General features: G+C 40.5%; 1 protein-coding gene across 1 annotated transcript in view; it reads right to left on the bottom strand.

The window, feature by feature from the left end:
* FGD5 (FYVE, RhoGEF and PH domain containing 5) overlaps nt 1-24120 on the bottom strand; it is a 144874-nt gene that overhangs the window by 26590 nt on the left and 94164 nt on the right. Inside the window, exons 6-11 of the mRNA XM_070933600.1 lie at nt 22814-22970; nt 16552-16639; nt 7880-7930; nt 6803-6861; nt 1280-1351; nt 942-1010 (exon numbers count right to left, since the gene is read on the bottom strand). Coding sequence (XP_070789701.1) covers nt 942-1010; nt 1280-1351; nt 6803-6861; nt 7880-7930; nt 16552-16639; nt 22814-22970 — 496 coding nt within the window. The remainder of the gene's footprint in view (nt 1-941; nt 1011-1279; nt 1352-6802; nt 6862-7879; nt 7931-16551; nt 16640-22813; nt 22971-24120) is intronic.

Raw genomic sequence — 24120 nt, forward strand, 5'->3', positions numbered from 1 at the left:
CTCGCATTTGCATGCTTTTGAACTGCTAGGTTGGCAGGGGCAAGGAACAAGAGCTCCCCCCATTGCATGGCACTCAGGACTCGAACCTGGGCTGCCTGCTTTTCGGCCTACAAGCCCAGCCTCTTAACCACTGAGCCACTGCACCGCCCCTGCATATGAGATAAGCAGCCTATAAACTTATTAAGTAAATAAACAAATAAATATTTATTAAAGTTTTGGGGAATAATGTCCAAACTAGCATTTATATTGCTGCAACATTAAGTTGGAATTTTGTTTATTTATAAGAAAGTCCCATTTTGTCTAGTATCATTTATTCCCTAGGACTGTGATGGCGAACCTATGGCACACGTGTCACAGGTGGCACGCGGAGCCATTTCTCCGGGCACGCGAGCTGTCGCCCTAGGTCAGCTCCACCATGCATGCGCGTGCACCTCCCGCCAGCCAGCTGATTTTCAGGTCTCTGTCGCGCATGTGGGAGACGCGCGTGCATGCCCATGCCACCCCACCCCTCCCAGGAGTCTCCATGCGGCCCGTTTTGGATGCCAGGTAAGTACAGGGCTCATGCGGAGGCTCTGGGAGGGCGAAAAATGGGCCTACCGGAAGTCAGAAAACAGACCATTTCCCGCCTCCAGAGGCTTCAGTGTGGCCTGCTAGGCCCAAAACAGGATGCGGGGGATTGCATGCACATTCGCAGGGGTGCGGAGCGTGGAGGGGTCGCACGTGCCTGCTCAGGAAGGCAGGGCAGTGCGGGGGGATTGCATTATTGGTGTGGGCACACACAGGCGTGCTATTATGCATGCACACACATTTTTGGCACCCAAGGAAAAAAAGTTAGCCATCACTGCCCTAGGAAATACGTTGCTGATTGCCAACCTTATTTGCACAGATTCATTCATGTACATCAGACTACATATTAATAGAGAGTAAAAACAAAATCTTACCAAGAATAAATGTCGAGGATGCCTATTTTTCCCAGACACTTTCATTAATGTCCCTTCTTTCAGAAATATCTGAGAAAGAAAACAGAGGCACAAATACATCTTTTTTTCTTTACATTCAGTAGTTCAACATGTGAATCTGAATACAGACGCAACTCTTGGCAATCATTAATTGCCTTTTGAATTAAAGAGAAATGGCTTAATGAAACCCTAAAGTTTGCAGTGTCGTACTATAGCAAATATTGGCAAATAATCAAGGATATCAGATCTACTGAACTCAACATTTACTGGAATGAACCTCAAACTTTTACATAATACTGTTAATCAAAAAGAGAACTTACTCTTCCTGGTTGTAGAAGGTTGCTCTGTCCCTTGACACTGTGCTCTATATGTACCAATTTCTGCAAATTTTCCTGTGGATAAAAAAAGAAGAAGCAAATAATGTGATTTAATAGAAATTTACTACATTTAATGCACATGATATGCTTCTGTTTGAATGAAGGAAAGCAACTGAAATATAGCACCATCAGCCTCTGTGTAACGTGATTAATAAAGAAAGAAAATTCTAGAGAAATAGATTTGTGTAAGAATACAGTAAGTATGGGTCTTTGTACATATGCCACTAATGACAGGTGAATTTCTATCTGAGATTGAGAAGCAGTAGGAAGATATCATCAGTTATTGGTGAATAAAATGTACAGTTGGCTTGAAAATAGAAATCAGAACAAGAAATATTTAACTTAATATTTATGAAACTTAAATTAAAGTAACTGAACAACATTAAATAAAGAGATGTAAATATAAACGAATATAAATGTGTAGATAAGAACAATGAATATTATAGTGTGTGTGTGTGTGTATTGGAGTAATGCGATTATCCTACTATTGAGTAGTAAATATAAATGATAGAATAGAGAACTACCAAAGCAAAATGCGTAAGTCGATACGACATGCTGTAAAATTACCATTAATGTTATGTAATGTTCAATACGTTATGTCTTGACATGTTTTGTTTTTATATGTGTGTGATTGTTTTTTGTGTTGTTTTTAAAGACAAACTGTTTAATAAAAATTATTTTTAAAAAAATAAACAAAGAACATTCTAAAGAAATAAATTAGTGTAAGAATACAGTAAGTACGGGTCTTTGTACATATGCCACTGCATCCACAAATGACAAACAGGTGAATTTCTATCTGAGATTGAGAAGCAGCAGGAAGACATCATCAGTTATTGGCACTGAGTTGTTATCTACTATCACATACACTGGGTAATGAAGCGATATGGTATGTGCAAAGGTTTCTGCACTGAAATTATAGTTATCCAACAGATGAGAGCAAGAGAATTCTAACATAAATTATAAATCATAGCTAATTGTGAGAATTCAGAACCACAATACTAGTTTAATGAATACAACTTCTCCACCACTCAGAACTTTCATACTCATTGAATTCAGGTATACACACTGTTGGTGGTGTCCAATCTTCCACAACAAAATTGCCAATTGTTTCACTATCCCTTGCTAATGTACCTCTAAAGCAGCTTGATCTGCCTCTAGCAGATGTTTCCTTCTTTTCACACTATGAAAAGGGTTGCATTGCTGGGAGTTTTTTTTTTTTTTTTTTTTTACAACTAGGCTACTGGTATACCCACAAGAATGGTGTAGGATGTTTGTTTCTTGTGTAATAGAACAGAATAGAATTCTTTATTGGCCAAGTGTGATTGGACACACAAGAATTTGTCTTTGGTGCATATGCTCTCAGTGTACATAAAAAGAAAAGATACGTTCATCAAGAATCATAAGGTAGAACACTTAATGATAGTCATAGGGTACAAATAAGCAATCAAATCATATTAGGAACAATCATAAGAATACAATCATAAGAATACCAACAACAAAGTTACAGTCATACAGTTATAAGTGGAAGGAGATGGGTGATAGGAACGATGAGAAGATTAATAGTAATGCAGACTTAGTGAATAGTTTGACAGTGTTGAGGGAATTATTTGTTTAGTAGGGTGATGGTGTAATTAGATCAACACACTAAACACCTGCCTTTAATGAGAATACCTAGCACTACTTATCAACATTGTGATACCAGGCACTTTCTGAGCATAGCCACCTTGTTTAGCTTTCAAAAGAGCATCGTAATTGAGTCAGTAACATATACTTTGTATAATCAGTTACATGGCCATTAACTCTACTTCTTGTAGAGAAGTAGAGTTTTTACTGGTAGTAAAAAAAAAACAATAGAAAATTTTGCCAGGATGAACAGCAATTTTAGTAACTTTTAAAAGATATTCAGGGCGTCTGAGGGTTCTTCTATTGTTTTACTTATCTTTGGAAAGAGCTCTGCCTTCTACATATGCTATAAAAGGTCTAAGCTGGGTTCCTTCAGAAAAGCATATTTCTTTCTCCAACACTTCCTGGAATGATCATTTGATCATAGATGTTCATGGAGATGTCAAAGAAGGAAGAAGCAGCCCCTTTCTCAAGAGATTAATGCACACTGGCTTTTTAAAGGGCAAGCATACTGAAACTTACTACTTGCCACCCTGTCCACCCTTGCACAGAATTGTTTTTGAGACTGTTTCTCAGAGGAATTTGCAGCGAAACTCTTTTACATCCTTCCTTAGCACCCCCATCCTGAATTTGTCCAACACTGGCTTGAAGGGTCTATCGATCCTTTCCCCTTCTACAAATAACTGCATATGAAATGAATGTAGAAATCACATTCTTTCTAGATGCACTATGCCAAGAGCATTAAGTGATATTTGGACTGCAAAAATACAGGAAACCACTATAGAGCAGTAAAGAGCTGGAATTTTATGTATTGCTCTGCTGCCATCTAGTGGCTTTCTGATTTTCTGCAGCACTGATACGGTAACCCTAATGAAAGGGCAAAACATAGGGATGTTGCGCTGCATTTCTTCTTTCTCAGACTGAAATTTCAGTTTGGTCAGACATTGGACCTGCTAGATGAGTTGCCACTCAGGAAATTAGCAGGCAAAGAAGGTTAATCAGAGTTAGAATATATACAAGCCCAAATGTTTAAACTCTCTTATACCCCCGGGATCCTGATCCAGATTGGATTCCCCCCCCCTTTTTTAACAATGTCATTCATGCAAGTGTGAATTCCATGGATGTTTTTCGCTTGCTTTGGCCCTATAATTGGGGGAGGGGTGTGTGTGCACATAGTCAAGATGTTCAATAGTTTATACTGTTATAAATTGAATTTTAAGTGGGAAATTTTATATAGTCTACATTCACTTCATTTTTCATATAGTCGGATGTTTTTGGCTGCTTGGAACAGAAATAACTTCCAGCTGTGTTGGATTTCTGGTGATTCACATTCATGTAATTTTCTTGGCAACAGTAAGCAATTGCTTCCCACTGCATTTTTTTTAAATAATTCCTCTTTCGCCTATAGTCTTGGGAGTTACCCAGCATTAACCAGGGTTTGAGTTTGCTTAGTTTCCAAAGTTACTCAGGCACTGTCATCTGCTGAGGCAGAAGCACTCTACCTTGACTTGAACTTAACTTTTAATTTTCTAGAATATTTTTGTGACGTTTTTATTTATCTTTTCAGTCTACATTTCACTTTAGGATTCTGTGTTGGTGCCCCATCTGTGTCTGCTCTTAAATTTTCAAGTCAAGCCAAGATGGGTGAACCGTTAGCTGTATCATTAATAGGATCAGCTGTATTTTTCGTCCATTAGTAACAGTTGTTCAGCTGTGGTCCTAACAGGTAATAGTAACACATTAAATACACCATAAAATTTGGCCTCCTTTTCAGAGATCAGAATGCTCATTTACCAGACTCTCACTCTATTAACTATCTACCAGTGTTGAAAAGTTTGGACACAATGAATGAGCACAGACGAGCTGTAAAATCTTGCTATCTAAAATGAAACTAATGAGACCTCTGTTGCTACTAAAGAGATAGGATTGGACGGCACATGGATACAAAAAGGATGAGATTTTAATGAATTACAATCATTATATTCACAGCTTCCATTCATTCTTCTAACGTTTCAATCCTCAGGTATCTGTTGTTTGTGATTCCTTTGGAACATTTTAATCACCCAGATAGTTTGCAGGGGCTGTATGTCTATGTGTACGTTCAGAAGGCTCCTGCTAGCATTGCTAATCAAAAGCCACTATGCAGTGATCCCCTCCATGCTTCTCTAATGGGTAATTTGTGGAAAGGAGAGAGAGCTAGAGAGCTAGAGACAGAGAGAGACAGAGACAGAGACATACACAGAGAGAGAGACAGAGACAGAGAGAGAGAGAAAGACAGAGAGAGAGAGAGAGAGAGAGAGAGAGAGAAAGAGAGAGAGAGGGAGAGAGAGAACAGACAGACAGACAGAGACAGAGAAAGAGAAGATCTGCTTTTATTCTTAGATTGTATGTAAGGATTCTTCCACTTCCTATGCTCATACAAACAAATACTGGTATACTCCAGATCCATAGAGAGTGATTGAAGTAAAATGAGGACCCAGATTGTTGGGGGCAATATGCTGACTCTGTAAACTGCAATGCTGTCAAGCACTATGAGACAGTATATAAGTCTAAGTACTATTGCTATTGCTGTTGTCCAATAATCCTTATGTAGATTGCTCTAGATGTAGCAGTTGCTCTACAGCAGTCATTGTTAGAAATCTTTTGATAGGGAAGGGACTCACTCAACAGGAGGGGAGGATCTGAGTGATACAATAGAGATGGGATTGATTGATGATGCTGATTGGGTGCAATCAAATTGTTGTCAATTCCTAGCAACCACATAAATAGATTTTCTCCATGATGATCTGTCCCTAACCTGGTCCTTCAGCTCTTATCACTACTGTAACTGAATCTTCTCTGTTGTGGTGGTGGCTTTAAAATGATATGCCTATTTCATGGGCAATTTTTGTATACTTCACCTCAAAATGGCAGGAACTCCTATCAAAAATCAATGGGGGAGGGTAAACAAGGTTGTTGGTACAATGGTTAAGAATGAGCTACAGAGCATCCTAGATGAAGCAGATTATCTGGACCCCTTTTAGTCAGAATACAGACCTGGACATGGGATGGAGACAACTTTGGTCACATTAATAGATGACTTTTGTCAGGTTCTAAATGAAGGCATTGTGCTTATCCTGGTTCTAATAAGCCTCTCAATAGCTTTTGATATCTTCCATGGTAGTTATCTGGATTAGAGGCATTATTTTGCAGTGGTTTCACTTCTCCCTCAGTGGATAGTTTAACTCAATGGTGATATGAGATGAGATACTATGATGCTATTGTCCTTGTTCTCCCTGTTTAACATTTACATGAAACCATTGGGAGAGGCCATGCATTGGTTCTGAGTTCAATGAGATCAGTATGCCAATAATACTCAGCTTTACGTCTCTGCCATGAGTAGTACTGATGAAACTGCTGACCTGTCAGGAAGCCTTGATGAGGAAAAACATGCTAAAATTGAAACCTACCAAGGCAGAGTTATTATTTGTCCATTGGGGTTCTCAAATAATTCACATGTCACATCTACACTGCAACCTTAAGATGCTTCAATATTGTGGGCTACTGCATCCTCCCATTGGACAATTCCCCTGCTGTTGTACCCTCCCATTACTTTGATCTAAAAAAATCAATAACCAATCATTTTCATTTCTATGGACACACCTTGCTGGACATGAATACTTTAATGTGTGAATATAGCATAAATTATATACACAAAGTTAAAACATCAAAACACACATATATGGTCAAACATGAATATACTCTGCCATTATTTTAAGCCTCTTATGAGTTATTTCATTTTTAACAATAAATAATCAAGATAGCGTTGATTTATAATTTCTGAAGCCAGGACTTAGCACTCACCCCTTGTTGTATGCTATCATTGGCTCTATCTGTAAGTTCTGATATGATGAGCAAGGCCGCTGAAATGCAATGGAATAACATATAAATTTATGAAGCTTATAAAGTAATTTATTATTATTATTATTATTATTATTATTATTATTATTATTATTATTATTATTATTATTTTACTGTAGCCTTCTATGTAAAGGGCATTTAGCCTTCTTTCAGAACGATATCTTTCAGGAAAACAAAGGGTTTTTTTTTAGCATAAATATATTGTTTATATTATATAAAAGCCATCATAGTTTAACCATAAGAGTTGATTTTTTAATCATTTATTATTTCGTTCTACAACCTAAAGTAATTAATTCTGCCTTTGCTGTTACAAAATAATAAAAAAATTATTAGAAAGGGCTGATATTAGAAATAACAGGATGATCTTTCCACATTCATTCCACATATCATATTACTACAAATATAAACTGCCTGCAGTTAAGGTACTAAAAGTTTCTAATGTAGCCCCTCCCTTTCCATATGGTAGAAATAATATAATGAGATAAAATAGAAGTTTCGTTCTAATTCTACAATCTCATGAATCATAAAACGAAAGTTTCTCTTTTAACTCTGAGATTTAAGTTTTCTGCTATGTATGCTTAAAAGCCTAATTCAGGCTAAGCTTCTCTTTTTTGTCAATATAGTTGATAAAGATAAGTTTGAATCAGAATACATGTTAAGAGCCCTTTAAGTGGAATACTAGAGTATGTGGAGTTTTCAAACAAAGTCCTTATCACACATTCAAGAAATTTATTCTCCTAGGTTCTTAATCATGAAGATAAAACCTACAAATTCAATAAAGACATTTAAAATTCAGTCATATCCTCAGTTATCAGAAAAGTAAGACTCAGATTTTTTTATTAAATAACCATTAGACATACTGTACTGTTCATTCTAGAAAGCCATTCTAGAATGAAGTGTATCTAATCTAACAAATTCTGATTTCATTAACAATTCAAAATGAGTGGATGGCATCAACTCAAAGCAACATGAGTTTTATCATTCCCAGCCCTAGGTAAAATGAGGTTATGTAAAAATTACCTTGTGTATCTTCATATTCAGCAGAATCAGGGCAGAGGTTATTCAAGTAATCTGTGGGGAAGAAATAGGATTAAAAATGTGTTGGAAATCTCAAATTGTCTTTGATCTGCTAATTAATCTATCTACAATTATCTAAATAGCAGAATTAAGATCAGCATCTCAGGATTCATGGCCCAGGATCATAGGATGCTGCAGACCTTCTCCTTCATGAAATGGGATCCATCTCTAGAAAAGTCAAACTCAACCTTCTTCCTTCCCATTTCCTAAACTGTTCCCCAATACAAGAGGGAATATACAGTATACCTTCTAGATCTTTTCCCCCCTTCCATTAACTCTTTTACTATTATTGTTCTGCTTGGCATGGTCCACAGATTCCTCACTAACTACCCCATAATATGTCTGCCAACTTTGTCTCAGAAACCAGCCAAAGGCAAATGACCTGAAAGGATGGACAATTTTATAACTGCAACAATAACATAGTTCCACATAGCTTTCCTTCATAGTTTTCCTGCATCGTGTTCATTGTTTGATTTTAAAAAGTGTAACAAAGTTTAATTGTGCATTTCCACAGAGCTTGAGACACTGGAATGCTTTTTCACACTGTTTTCAGCTTTAATTATATTGCTGTTCAGCCAAACTCATAGTTGAAACTATTATTGTAATGCTTCACATCAGGACTTGGCAATAAATCAGAGCTGCCCAGACATTTAAGTCTTTATTCAGCATTTGGATTTTGTTGGCAGGAGGCTCTTGGACATGACTCTTGGACATGCCAGATAGACATGGTATGGCAAACAAGAATGAAGCCTTGAACACAAGGATTGCCTGACCTCTGCATTGCAAACAAATCACAGATGCTGTATACTGTATCTCTGATACATTCGGTCTGTCTGTCTGTCTGTCTGTCTGTCTGTCTGTCTGTCTGTCTGTTCGTCTATCTATCTATCTATCTATCTATCTATCTATCTATCTATCTATCATCTAATCTATCTAATTTATATACCACTCATTTCGCTTGAGTGAAACAAAAGTCATACACTCATATAAAAGGGACATAGATAAATACAAAGTTAAAAATAAGAGTAAAAACACATTAAAAAGTTAAAAAGGCAGACTCTCAAGTCACAAAGCACTCTCAGAGTCACAAATCATTCTTGGACCCCCAAGGCAGTTGGCAGAGCCAGGTCTTGACTCTCTTCCAGAAATTCTTTGATTGATGTGGTCCATAGCCTACCCTCCCTGCCTGATTGGTGGGACAGGTTGACGTAATTGGTAAAAGATGGTTCCTCAGGTAGCTGGTCTCATGAAGGCTTTAAATTGACACCCAATGCAACTCACATGCGCAACTCTAGGGGTGCCCAAAACTGTTCGTGCCACTGCTTTCTGCACCAGCTGCAGGTTCCAGATATTTATTCTTCAAGGATATTTCCATGTACAGCACATTGCATTAACCCATGGAGATGACCAAGCATGGGAGACTGGAAGAAAGGCCTCTCAATTTAGAAAGAGCATAACTGTTGCACATAGTTGGGCAAAAGCCCTCCTAGCCACAACTGCCACCTGCTCCTTAATCAGTGAGTCCAGAAGGACCTTCAGATTATGCACTGCATCCATCTGGGACAGTGCAACCTCATCCAAGACCAAGGATGGTAAATCCCCAGATACAGAAGACCCTTAAACTTTAAATTCTAGGCTTCTTCATCCTTCCCTTCAGAGTTAGTGGATACATGGTCAGTCTCTGGATGGTCTGGAGCTGGTAGAAGTGATGATTGCACTACGTTTACATCAGTGGTGAAATCCAATTTTTTTTTACTATAGGTTCTGTGGACATGGGTCGGTAGGTATGTTGTGGCTTGGTGGGTGTGGCTTGGTGGGCGTGGCAGGGGAAGGATACTGCAAAATCTCCATTCCCAGCCCACTCCAGGGGAAAGATACTGCAAAATCCCCATTCTCTCCCCGCTCCTGGGGGGAGGCTATTGCAAAATCTCCATTCCCATCCCACTCTGGGTCCAGCCAGAGCTGGTATTTGCCGGTTCTCCGAACTACTCAAAATTTCTGCTACCGGTTCTCCGAACTCCTCATAATTTCCGCTACCGGTTCTTTAGAACTTGTCAGAACCTGCTGGATTTCACCCCTGGTTTACATCAAGTTTTCTCCTTGCCAGAGTCAGCTCTTACAATTGTGATTAACCATATATAGGTAAATATAAACTAATTCTCAGCAGCATTCTGTTTAATCAGGAAGATCATACTTAGTGTTGAAACCACATATGGATACCACGAAGTAACTGGTATGAGCTGCAACTTACAGTACATAGTCAATATAAAAGTGATGAGGCACTCTGTTCCTTGTGGAGCTCTTTGGACTAGTTACTAAGTCACTTAGGGAAGAGCTGCAGCAATAACCAATTTGCAATATCTGTGTAAGTTATACACCAAGCCGTCTCCTGTGATTTGAGGCATTACTTACCCCAGCTGATGAATCATTGTGGTTTACAATAATTTCTCCCAAATGTGCATAGGAAGTTAGAAATCCTGCAGCTGTAGTGCTTTGGCTATGCTGCAGTAGATTTTATTATTCTAATTTAGTAATACAAATGAAAGCAGCAGCATGGGGAATGATACAATGCTGGCATGTGATGAGGCAGCCTTTTAATGAGAAAAAGGGAATGTCTGTTGTTTCTGTGTTAGAGGGAAAAAAGAGCTAAACCAAGAAAATAACGTAAAAATCCAGATGTAGTTTAAGAAGCTTGTCTGAAATGAGCAAAACCAAATAACTTCAAACTTAAAGATACTACTCTATGTATTTACAGGAGCCACTATAATTTTAGTTTTTAGTTTATATTGGATTTATATACCATCCTACTCCCGAAGGACTCAGGGCGGTGAACAGCCAAAGGTAAAACACATATAATATAAAATTTAAAAAAACAATTTATAACACATTAAATAAATTTGGCCCATACTGATTAAAACACCCCTAGTTTTTTTTTAAAAAAAGCCAATTAAAATTAACAATTAAAAGGAAGTTAGGCCAGGCCAGCCTGTTGGAATAAAAAGGTCTTGAGGGCACGGCGGAAAGTGCGTAAATCTGGGATCCTCCGTATCTCCAGGGGGAGCTTGTTCCAAATGGCAGGTGTCCCCACAGAGAAGGCTCTCCGCCTGGGGGCCACCAGTTGACACTGTTTGACCGATGGCACCCTGAGGAGCCCCTCTCTGTGGGAGCGTACTGGCCGGTGAGAGGCTAATGGTGGCAGAAGGTGGTCTCGTAAGTACCCAGGTCCTAAGCCATGGAGCTCTCTAAAGGTGGTAACCAGGACCTTGAAGCGCACCCGGAAGACCACCGGGAGCCAGTGCAGCTTGCGCAGGAGAGGTGTTACATGAGAACACCACGTCGCTCCCATAACCACCCGCGCGGCCGCATTCTGGACCAGTTGGAGCTTCTGGGTGCTCTTCAAGGGGAGCCCCATGTAGAGAGCATTACAGTAGTCCAGGCGGGAGGTGATGAGGGAGGTAACAGAATAACAGAGTTGGAAAGGAGGTTGGAGGTCGTCTAGTCCAATTCCCTATTCAGGCAGAAAACCCTATACTGTACAATTTCAGGCAAATATTTAGACACTATATTCCACAACAATAGTGGGCTAGTTATTGAACACTAAAGACTAGATGCACTTCTGTTTCTTACTATTTGACTCATTGGAGACAAATAAAAGTGCATGGGGATCAGCCATTCAGAATCAACACAGACAAAATTGAAATCAATGGGTATTTTCCCCCAAAGCAGGGGGAATCATCTTTTGCAATAATTTTGATTCCTAGGAAGTCCACTAACAACACCTAAGAGTCACAGTTACTCCTGCTAATGTTCCCCAGCAACCATTTATCAAAAATTATGTATTTTCTAGTCCCTCTTCATATATAAGATATGAAGCACAAATTATGATTGCAAGTTCCATAGATATGAAGAGGTAGCATTTTCATCTCTGAAAAGTTTCACTAAATAAACCTGGTTCTTTTCATATTTTTTTTTTTTTTAACATTATGCCTAGGAACTTAAAACAATTTGGTTCAAATACTTTATGTGAACAGGACAGATGAACAATAGAAATAATCTCGTTCCTAAAATGGAAGATAGTGAAGATTATTCCTTAAAATTTCCGTAGCCAAATATTGGAGGAGGGGTGGGTGGAAATGTTATAATTAACCAATGGAATGCTTCCAGAATTTGTAAGTTTTTAAGAAGAGACAACCAGTGGGAATGGTATAGGTCAGTGATGGCTAACCTTTAGCGGACTGAGTGCCCAAAGTGTTTGTGTGTGTAAATGCGCGCGCGCATGCCCGAACTCCCAAAATGCAATGTGTGTGCGGCCCCGCAAATGCCCCCATCCCATGCATGCACACACCCCTTCCGCAGCACCCCCATGCATGCGTGTGTGTCTCCCCACACGTGGCCCACCCCCACACATATGCAGCAGAGACCCAAAGATCAGCTGGCTGAAGGGAGGCGTGCATGCATGCATGGCAAAGCTGAACTGGGGCGACAGCTTGCGTGCCATCAGAGAGGGCGCTGCATGCTACCTCTGGCACTCATGCCACAGGTTTGCCATCATTGGTATAGGTCCGTGATGGCGAACCTATGGCAGGCGTGCCACAGATGGCACGCAGAGCCCTTTCTGCCGGCACGCCAGCCGTTGCCCCAGCCCAGGTCCACCGCACATGCGTGCACCTCCCATCAGCCAGCTGGTCTTCCGGTCTCTGCCGCGCATGCACGGAGGCAGAGCGTTCCCGATCTCTGCAGGTTCTACCCTCTGCAGATGCCTCTGCAGGAAAGCAGGAGAAAGCTAACGCGATGGGGGGAGAAACTGCAAAGATCTGAGGAGTACTGGAAGGCAGGAGGCACTCAATGGGGGAAGAACTTTGGAGATCGTGGAAGGCAGGAGAACGCTATGATTCAATGGGGGAGGAACTTTAGAGATCATGGAAGGCAGGAGAAAGCTATGATTCAATGGGGAAGGAACTTTGGAGATTGTGGAAGGCAGGAGAAAGCTATGATTCGATGGGGGAGGAACTTTGGAGATCGTGGAAGGCAGGAGAAAGCTATGATTCAATGGGGGAGGAACTTTGGAGATCGTGGAAGGCAGAAGAAAAGTAGGATTCGATGGGGGAGGAACTTTGGAGATTGTGGAAGGCAGAAGAAAAGTAGGATTCGATGGGGGAGGAACTTTGGAGATTGTGGAAGGCAGAAGAAAAGTAGGATTGGATGGGGGAGGAACTTTGGAGATCGTGGAAGGCAGAAGAAAAGTAGGATTCATGGGGGAGGAACTTTGGAGATCGTGGAAGGCAGAAGAAAAGTAGGATTCATGGGGGAGGAACTTTGGAGATCGTGGAAGGCAGAAGAAAGCTCTGATTCAATGGGGGAGGAACTTTGGAGATCGTGGAAGGCAGGAGAAAGCTATGATTCCATGGGGGAGGAACTTTGGAAATCGTGGAAGGCAGAAGAAAAGTAGGATTCGATGGGGGAGGAACTTTGGAGATGTGGAAGGCAGAAGAAAAGTAGGATTCGATGGGGGAGGAACTTTGGAGATCATGGAAGGCAGGAGAAAGCTATGATTCGATGGGGGAGGAACTTTGGAGATTGTGGAAGGCAGAAGAAAAGTAGGATTCGATGGGGGAGGAACTTTGGAGATTGTGGAAGGCAGAAGAAAAGTAGGATTGGATGGGGGAGGAACTTTGGAGATCGTGGAAGGCAGAAGAAAAGTAGGATTCGATGGGGAGGAACTTTGGAGATTGTGGAAGGCAGAAAAAAAGTGGGATTCATGGGGGAGGAACTTTGGAGATCGTGGAAGGCAGAAGAAAGCTCTGATTCAATGGGGGAGGAACTTTGGAGATCGTGGAAGGCAGGAGAAAGCTATGATTCCATGGGGGAGGAACTTTGGAAATCGTGGAAGGCAGAAGAAAAGTAGGATTCGATGGGGGAGGAACTTTGGAGATCGTGGAAGGCAGATGAAAAGTAGGATTCCAAGGGGGAGGAACTTTGGAGATCATGGAAGGCAGAAGAAAAGTAGGATTCAATGGGGGAGGAACTTTGGAGATCGTGGAAGGCAGAAGAAAAGTAGGATTCGATGGGGAGGAACTTTGGAGATTGTGGAAGGCAGAAAAAAAGTGGGATTCAATGGGGGAGGAACTTTGGAGATCATGGAAGGCAGGAGGCAGCTCTTTAGCACAGCTAAAGCACAGCTCTTTAGTCAGATCTCTCCCCCCTACATGTTTTAAACAGGGAAAGAAGACAAGCAAGAGAATGAACATGTGTAGCAGGAAGCTCTGGTGTTGCCCGATCATCAGCCAAGCTCATCAGAATTTCAGCTCTAGAGCCATCCCAAACCCCACACTACGAGTGAGGCAGAAGAAGGGAAAAGCCCTCTCTTTTCAGTTTCCCATCGGGCTGGCTCCACCAAAGGCTGCCTCCCAATCTCGGAGCCAGTTCCCTCCTAAAGTTTCAAGGGCCACCACATGATTTCCATGAACTTGAGCTGAGCAGAATTGTGGGGCAGAGCGAATGTGGCGGCTCCTGTTTTTCCCAGCTGCCGAGTGCTCATTTAGAGAAGAGGAGCTGGGAAAACAGGCAAGGCGCAGCGCAGCAGCGGCGGCAGGCAGGTAGGTGTCAGGGAAGTGCTGAGGGCAGCATATGCATCTTTGGGCTTTCCACTTAGGTGGCGATAGGTGCAGCCTGTCCCCCGTCCACCACCTGCTCAACCTGCAGCTCCCAGTGGGAAGGAGCCCAGGCAAGCCTCATGTTTGGAGCTTCCTCAGGGGCAGTCTCAGCCCCGCCATCTTGGCAGCGCCATGTGCCAAGTGGGGAACAGCTGTCTCACCAGGGAAGGGCCGGTACCTAGTTGTCCTCTGGTAAGAGGTATGCCGGCCCACTTGGAAAAAGTGGGGGGGGGGCGCATTGGGGGGGCACGCATGCTCAGTGTGGGCGCATGTGTAGAGGGAGCGTGGGGGGGGTGTCGTGCATGCATGCGTAAATGGGAGCATGCATTGCATTATGGATTCCGGCACGTGGGAGCGCAACAGCGCTTGCCCGCTCAGATTTCTGGCACGCAATGCCAAAAAGGTTCGCCATCACTGGTATAGGTTCTCCTGCTTGAATAGAAGACCTCCAAAGTCCCTTCCAACTCTGTTATTCTGTTATTCTTCAGGGTCTTCAAGAGCAGACAAGTATGGCTCCCATGGGATTTTCAGGATCCCCTCCCCTCCCGTCAGCTATCATCTGATAACCATTTGATTGAAAGGGGTCCCAGCAATTTGTCACTAAATCATCTGGAGAACTTTAAACACTGGCACTTAAGTTTTCTGATTTTCCTTTTCCCTCATATTTTTCCTGTGGAGTTATATCCCAATGCCTTCCCCAAACTGTAAAGCTTAGCAAAGAACCATTTGCGTTTCTGTAGTTAAAAGCTTTAGAAAGCTGTACAATGTCCCATTCGGAAATATTTCCTAGCACTATTGGTACATTTTTTTAAGGTGCAGAAAACAGTTAAAATGGAACTTGGGGGTCTTCTGCACTCAGGCAAAGAGCTGTGCCACTGGGCTATGGTTATTTTTCACAAGAATTGTTCTCATGCAGAAAAATCCAAGATGTTTCAGGAAATTTTTAACTGGAAAGCTCAAATGTTTATCTCACCTGCCAAGTATTCTATGAATTACCAAACTCTCACAGGAGGAGGTTCTTGCTGCAGTTCATTTAATTTTAGTCTGTGAGGGTTGTAATAGTGGTTGTTTTATAAACCTAAAATCTAGTTCTCCTCTTCTGGAATGGGCTATTCCTGATAATGTTCATAATGCATATTGATGAAATCAATGGATTCATCAGAAGCGATAACTTGGCATTAAGTTCAGTCAATCAGTTTTAACCAGTAAAATTTTTCAACTATTTTGGATACCTCATGGTATCAGAAACAAAAATGAGATATTGGTGGAAAGGCATTAATGGTGGATTTCCACTGAATATTTGACATATAGTTCCATCAAGAATAACAAATGACTGAATGATCTGTACATAATTTCAGCACATAATATTTACCATGTTTAATATATGACTCAGCTCAGAAAATAGTAAGCTCATAGATTACTGTACAGCAGGGCTGTCAAACTCACGGCCTGCGGGCCAGATGCGTCACACACTGGCCACGCCCAGTTTAACAAAGGGGTGGGAAAGTCCTGATATGTCATGTGACACCGCCATGATGACACATGTTTGACACCCCTGCTGTACAGCAATGTGCCTCATCTCTGTATTTTGCTTTTATTAAATTCAAAATAGAATGAAATACAGGACATATATATATATTAAACCCAATTGATTGGTAAAAATCATATCCTGCCTTGTCTAATGCTGCAAGTGGGACATTGGCTAACAGTCTTCACAATTTTAGATCAGCCTTAATGCTACAATCCTAAACAATAAAATAGAATGCATTTGACTTTGGGATATCTTTCCTTTTTTCTTTCAGCTCTCTTTCTCTTCCTTGATTTTTAAAGAGAAAAACAAGAATCATCTCAAAAATGTGACTGGAGGACAAATTGCAATGGCTAAATTTGCAATTGACACAGCCTAAACAGGGAAATGAAGATTCCTTAATTATAAAGATGATTTTTTTTTTTTTTGTTCACCTGTGAGTAGCACATGGTACTGGAATATGCGCTGCACCACTTTCAAGAGCTGGTGTTTCACATTCAAGGGACTGCCATCAGAAACCTGCTGTCCTCAAAAGAAGGGAAGAAAAAGTGTAAAGGTCAAAGGTCCAACAATCCAAAAATAATCTCCAAACCTGGCCTTGTTTTACATGAAGATAGTAGTCACTTTCACAAATTTTCACATGCTTGGAATGGCATATCCAAGTATTCTCTAACAATCAGGAAGTGACATATTTTACAATAGAAGCGTGTTAATAATCCTGAAATTAAAGGTCAAAAGCCTTATTTATGTTGTGGTTGAAGCCAGAGATTTATGCTCCAAGTGGAGTTCTGAACCTTGTCTCAACCACATAGTGTTTTTATATTACTGCTTGTTCACTGATGCTAGCTGGGCAGATCCTGACCTAAGCAGAATTGGCATGGATATCCCAGGCCTAATATAAATTAATAAAAAGAAATTTCCACTAGTACTAGACATCGCTGTTGTACTCAGTCTACTAGGTAAGAATTCCTCAACTTAAACTCATAAACTTTGAGTGCACTATGGAAGTTTTGACGCATGCTCGGTAGTTTATCAGAGAGCTATTGGAGGAATGGATGTGACTTCATTGCTATTTGGGAAGGCGTGACCCACTGATCTCAACTCTACTGTCGTCTATTTTGACCAGATCACAAATAGTATTTAAAAAAAACCTAATTCTTTATAACTGCAGCAAGGATCAGAGAGGTAAAGGCTGAACAGGAAGCAGACTGTTCTTTTCCTTTTAATATATCATTTTTGGCAGCAATTTAAGACCCATTAGCGAAAGAAAACTGTTTCATCTTCCAAAACAGAAGCTCTGAATTTAAATAGCAACATGGAAAAATACACACAGACTTTAGCTGAAAAAACAATGAGGGTCATCATCTTTTGATTCACACAATTCCAAACAGTTTATCACAAAACAGAGTCAAGGGTGAGGGGTGTGGCATAAATTATCCCTATCAGGGACGCTCTAGTGACGTCAAGCACCAGTTTTGGATTGTTGCATTTCTAGCTAGTTTCTCTGGTCTCCTCAAGACATTCAGACTTTCTATTTTCTTACCCTTCTCAGTCCAATTAAATATTCACCCGGGATTGATCTTGGAAATATTGACTATTTGCATATCTATTCAGACATCAAAAAAAAACAAGACCATTGTCAAATAAAACCACATTAAGGCATTTGCAAGTCTAGAGAATTGTCAATCAGTCGGTGCTTGTCCTTTCTGGCCAGCCAGTGCTTGGTTGGCTCAGTCACCTAATGCCCCTGTGTATGACCTCTGCTTTCACTATGCCTGTACCTAGAAGGAACTCCAGTTCCAATTAGCAAAAATAAATTACTAGTATCTCTTTCGTTTGCCCTCCTTGTATTTTTTTGTATTTATAATGCTGAGGCAGGAAGTGTGGGAGGCAGCCGTGTAAGAGAAATTAGATGGTTAATGAATAGGAAAAAATGCATTAAAAGTCCTCAGAACCTGATGATGTTACCTAGTTGGCTAATGAAAAGTCTGCAAGAAAACAAACCAAGTTCCAAGAACCCCAAAAAGTAAGCTGAGCCAACTATTTCCTCTTCTTTCCCCTTCTTCTCTTGCTTCTCCTAAGTCTAATTTTACACTATAACATTCCCAGGGGTAGGAAGCCTTGTCATCAATGCAATGATGGTAAGCTACAAGGCCCCTCCAAAGGGATGGGTCTCTAGCAGTGGTGGGATTCAAAAATTTTTACTACTGGTTCTGTGGCTGTGGCTTGGTGGGTGTGGCAGGGGAAGGATACTGTAAAATCTCAATTCCCACCCCACTCCAGGGGAAGGATACTGTAAAATCCTCATTTCCTCCCGATCAGCTGGGACTTGGGAGGCAGAGAATAGATGGGAGCTGAGCCAGTCAGAGGTGGTATTTACCAGTTCTCCGAACTACTCAAAATTTCCACTACCAGTTCTCCAGAACTGGTTAGAACCTGCTGAATGCCAACTCTGGTCTCTAGAGATACATGGTAACTACCTTAGTTTCTAGGATGAAAACTGCTGTCTGCAGCATCTTGTTTACCAGGAAAACAATCCATAAAGCTTGATCAGAAAATACATTGCTCCCTCATAATGACTCATTCCCAGTTTTGATCATAATCAATTTTAGAAGTGATTTTCTTCCTTCTCTCTTCTTCATTTGAATTTACTGAGAAGATCATGAGAAATCTCTTTTTTTCAACCTCTATTCAATGTCTCTCTCACACACATATTACATGAGCCTTCTGAGCTCAAATTTATGGCTCAAATAAAAATTCCATTAACTCCAAGCGAAGGGCAGCATATAAGGCTAAGACAAAAACATTAGTGTCGCAACCCTTGTCCCTTATTTAATAGGGACCACAATGTTCCCATGAAATATATCTTTATCCTGCTTCTTGGGTCCTTGCAGGGGAGGACGAAGAGCACAGAATAAAAACCACTGATATTTACACACAAAAGCATCTTCAGAAGTGCTGCATAATATCAGCAAAGTCAGTCAGGTTCCTCCTAAAGAACCAAGCTGAAAAAAAGACCACAACTCTTTTGGAGAACAGAGCAGATACCAACTCCTAAGATATTTTTCAGGTACACAAATAGTGACAACTGGACAAGCAAGAACTTAATGAGTGCTTCTCAAAAATATGGCAACCTAAGGATGTGGTACAATCCCAGACTGGTGCAATCTGTGTATGTGGAATAAGATTGAACATGGGGGAAATGCTCTGGATACATAAATTCAGTAGTGATGGTGGCAGAGATTTGGGAAAATCTCACCACAGTGCTTTGGAGTGCTGGGACAGTTTGGGAGGAGAAAAGGATGATGTCAAAGTACCATGACACATTAGCTATAAGAAAATAGAAACATTAAATTGGTGGTAGGAGAAAAGAGGAGTTTCTACCAATGGGAATGCACCAGTGGTGGGTTTCAAATTTTTTTACTACCGGTTCTGTGGGTGTGGCTTGGTGGGTGTGGCAGGGGAAGGATACTGTAAAATCCCCATTTCCTCCTGATCAGCTGGGACTTGGGAGGCAGAGAATAGATGGGGGCGGGGCCAGTCAGAATTTTTACTACCGGTTCTCCGAACTACTCAAAATTTCTGCTACCGGTTCTCCAGAACTGGTCAGAACCTGCTGAAACCCACCTCAGGAATGCACCCATTCTACAGCTTCAAAGGAATTTGAGGAAATACTGCTGAGACAGTAAGTCTGGAGCAGCAAGGAAACTCCCATGAACTACAAACACCTATGGTGTTGCAGGGCCACATCATTGCTCTGCCTATTACTATATGAGCATCTTAGTGCCTTAGGATATGTTTTTAAAGAATTCTAGGGACCCCTTCACACAAACAATACAGAATTGATAAACCTAGATCCAGTGCCTGCTAAATCCAGTCATATATCCTGATTGAGAGTAGGGTTCTGATGTATGTGCAGAAAATATTTTCTTGTCAAGGGGCATGATGGAAAGTTACAATTTTCTCTCGCATTAAGGAAGCAAGGTAAAGGTTTCTCTGTCCAACCATGTCCGATTTCTAGGGCGTGGTGCTCATCTCTGTTTCTTGGCCAACGGAGCCAGTGTTGTCCGAAGACATTTTCTGTGGTCATGTGACCAGCATGACTATACACCAAAGACACACAGAATGCTGTTACCTTCCCACCGAAGTGGTACCTATTAAATTTACTTGCATTTGGTTTGCTTTCAAACTGCTAGGTGGGCAGAAGCTGGGACAGGAATGTGAGCTCAGCCTGTTGTGCGGTGCTCAGGTCTGGAACCCAGGCTGTCAGCTTTCCAGCTGACAAGCTCAGTGTCTTTAACTGCTGAGTCATTGCGCCCCTAATTAAAGAATTAATTAAGGAAGCAATCTACATACATATACTGTATGTCCTTCTTCTGATGACTATTTAGTTGATATATAATTGAGTATACATACACACATACAAACACACACACATGGTTTTCCACTGTCCCTAACAAAATATCTGCTTTCAAAATTTTCTGGGGTGTTTTTCGTACGTAGTATATCAGCTGAAGTCTATTCTATATACAGGGGTGGGGTTAGGGTTAGAGTTAGCAACAGGAGAGTGCGTGAGCACTTGCTTTGCTTGTGCGCATGTGCGCTTCCTTACATGCGCAGAAGCGTCTGTGCATGTGCAGATCACCCATGATGACATCGTGGCAAGTGGGTGGAGCCTCCCGCCAGTTTTACTACCGGTTCTATAGAACCAGACCGAACCGGGAGCAACCCACCACTGGCTATATATATATGCTAAAACATCAGAGACACATATGCTTTAGTGAACATTTGCTTATAATTTTTCTTTTTCTTGGGCCCGGGGAAAAAAAAATTGATCAAAATTTTGTCTTCACTCTATAGCATTGAGAAAGTGCAATATAGTTCTAGAATATAGATAATTAAAAAAAAAACAATTATTGCAAATTAGATATCTGAATTTTCATCAAGGATTCCATAGAATTTTCAGACAGATGAATATATTCAACAAATGTTGATAAATGGTTGTTTTAATAAATTATCATTACTAGTATTTCATATATGCTGCAGAGGGAGACATATTCCATATTTCAAGCAGCTTGGACAGCCAAAGCAACATTGAAAGTAGCCAATTTATTCTCATCACCTTTTTTGTCTGTTAAGTAAGCGTTGCCACTTCTCTCTTCTTTACAATTAAAAAAGTGATATATATTCAAACTAAAATTAAACATATATTTGCACTGTTAGAAGTCATATCAGCCATTCAGCAAGAAGCAGAAAGAGCAGTTGAAGTATGTACATTTTTTTTTCTAAAATAGAATTGGAGTTAATTCACAAGTGAAAGCATTCAACTGGTGAGGGGAAGCTTATGCAGGTAAGAGGTCATTCATGTGTACATTTGGAATTTATTTGAGGATGGTCCTGACTGGCCCTAAATCTTGCCTATAAAGGTAAAGATAAAAGTTCCCCTCGCACATACAGTATGTGCTAGTCATTCCTGACTCTAGGGGGCGGTGCTCATCTCCATTTCAAAGCCAAAGAGCCAGCGCTGTCCGAAGATGTCTCCGTGGTCATGTGGCCGGCATGACTAAATGCCAAAGGCGCACGGAACACCGTTACCTTCCCACCAAAGGTGGTCCCTATTTTCCTACTTGCATTTTCTACCTGCTTTCGAACTGCTAGGTTGGCAGAAGCTGGGACAAGTAACGGGAGCTCACCCCGTTATGTGGCACTAGGGATTCAAACCGCTGAACTGCTGACCTTTCAATTGACAAGCTCAGCGTCTTAGCCACTGAGTCACCGCATCCCTGAAATCTTACCTATAGTTCCAGGCAAAGATCTGCTTCAGAAAACATCAGGAAAAAGAGAAGGCAAGAATTATGGGCTAAATTGCATTAAAAAAAATGGTAAAATGTCAATCCAATGCAAAAGGTAAGGGCTACATGAATATGCCAGCAAAACATTTTGAGCTGGACCTAGACATGAGAGACACATGTTCAGATCAGTACTCTGAGCATCCAGAATTTAATTTTCCATTACTTATGGAAACAAATAAGATGTAAATCTTTTTTCATGCTTTTATACATTAATATTTTTGCATTAATACTTTTCGAATGGAAGAAAAAGAGAAGCAGAAACATACGATGCATATAGCAAAAAACAAAAAAAAAATGGAGATGATGAAAACATAAAATGGGAACAAATACTCCTGATCAGTCAAAGTTATAGGAATAAAAGAAAATACTTTGGAGGGCATTATAAGGAAACAAAAGGAGCAAGAAATACACAGAGATCAATTACCACAGATGGAGAGCCCAGGGAGTAAATAACTACTGAATTAGAATTCTTGCCATTCCCTTCTCCATAGTTGCCATTGCATGTGAGAATGAAAAAATCTCTCTGTGTGTCTCTCTCTTTCTGTCTCTGTCTCTCTGACTTTCTCTGTCTCTCTCTTTCTGCCTCTCTGTTTCTCTCTCCACCTTATATTATATATACCTGTATGCTCCATAGAATGTGGGCCCATAGCCTTAATGTGTATTTGTACTCTTCCTGGTTTACTTTCTTCTTAAAGTCATTCTTGAATTGAATTATCGCTAATATCAACTTCCGTGCTCCAAACTCTTAGCTATTTTAGAGAGGGAAGAAGGGAAAGAACAAGAGAGATAATAGTAGAACTACAATAATAAATCAACATGCAATACAAAAACGAAGAGACTTTACCTCAAACTCTTTAATGACAGTATCCAGCTGGGAAGATTTAAGACGAACATCATCCAGCAAAGCCAAATTCCTATCAAACTGCATTATGTAAGTTGTGTGGTGATTAAATCCTGATTCTCTGGAGAGGAAAATATCAGCCACTTTCTGATGTTCTTCCCTAAAACCATTGAGAATAAAGGGGGAAAAAAGGGAATAGAAAATTCTCCATACTTAATTTAGGTACTCACAGATAATCTTTTCCATCAGGACTTTTCAATGACATTAACCAGAAATTGAACACATAAAGATTGACTTTTGTTCTAGTAATAAGTCCTTGTAATATCTTGTAATGCTGGAGTTTGATAAAGTCCCAATTGGTTCTGATGCCTGCTAGGCAATGCAGCAAGGGATGGTCAAATAGTTGGTAAGCCATAAGATATGACTAGGTAGTATGTGTTTCTTTATAAAACAACAAAGTTAACCAGCAAAATAGTTTAAAAGTTTATATATTCACCTTATTTTTTTTTTATTTAGTGTGATTCTTACTCATAGGCATAGAAGGGACCTATATATTTCCTTAAATTGGAACTTTCCAACAAAATGAAACAGTAGATGAATGACAGAATAAAGGTACCTAGGATTTACTTAAGATGAAACTGCTGTGTTTCAGTAGCTTTCCTGATCAGGATTGGTTGTAGCAATAGCACTTAGACTTATATACCGCTTCACAGTGCTTTACAGCCCTAAGTGCTTTACAGAGTCAGCATATTGCCCCCGATAATTTGGGTCCTCATTTTACCCACCTCGGAAGGACGGAAGGGTGAGTCAACCTTGAGCCTGGTGAGATTCGAACTGCCAAATTGCAGGCAACCAGCAGTCAGCAGAAATAGCCTGCAGTACTGCATTCTAACCATTGCACCACCACGGCGTAGTGCATATTTTTCTAACAGGCCTTATATATCAATCAATTTTTATTACAGTCACAGACCAGCATTACAAATAAAGACATTAAAAACAATAACAGTAAAAGATTAAAATAAAAGACAGACAAAATAATATTAGGATTGGTCGTGGATTATCAGTGGGCAGTTAAAGTCTGCCTAATTTTGCACACAGCATAAGATAATTTGCCCACATTCAGAGAAACTGCTTCATACTGATCTGATAACAAAGATTTTATATTTTAGTATAAAGCAGGTAAATAAGGAAACTGTATCACACTTATATTTGATTGTATAAAATTTCTGAGGAGAAGGTATTTTCTGAAGCTTTCTAAACACTGGGGTAGGTATACTGCCTTAAGTGTCATTCAAAGCCCCATCTAATTA

The sequence above is a fragment of the Pituophis catenifer genome, unplaced genomic scaffold (assembly GCF_029215685.1).
Source record: "Pituophis catenifer annectens isolate HBS135680 unplaced genomic scaffold, rPitCat1.0.hap2 SCAF_2, whole genome shotgun sequence".
In the NCBI taxonomy this organism is placed as follows: Eukaryota; Metazoa; Chordata; class Lepidosauria; order Squamata; family Colubridae; genus Pituophis; species Pituophis catenifer.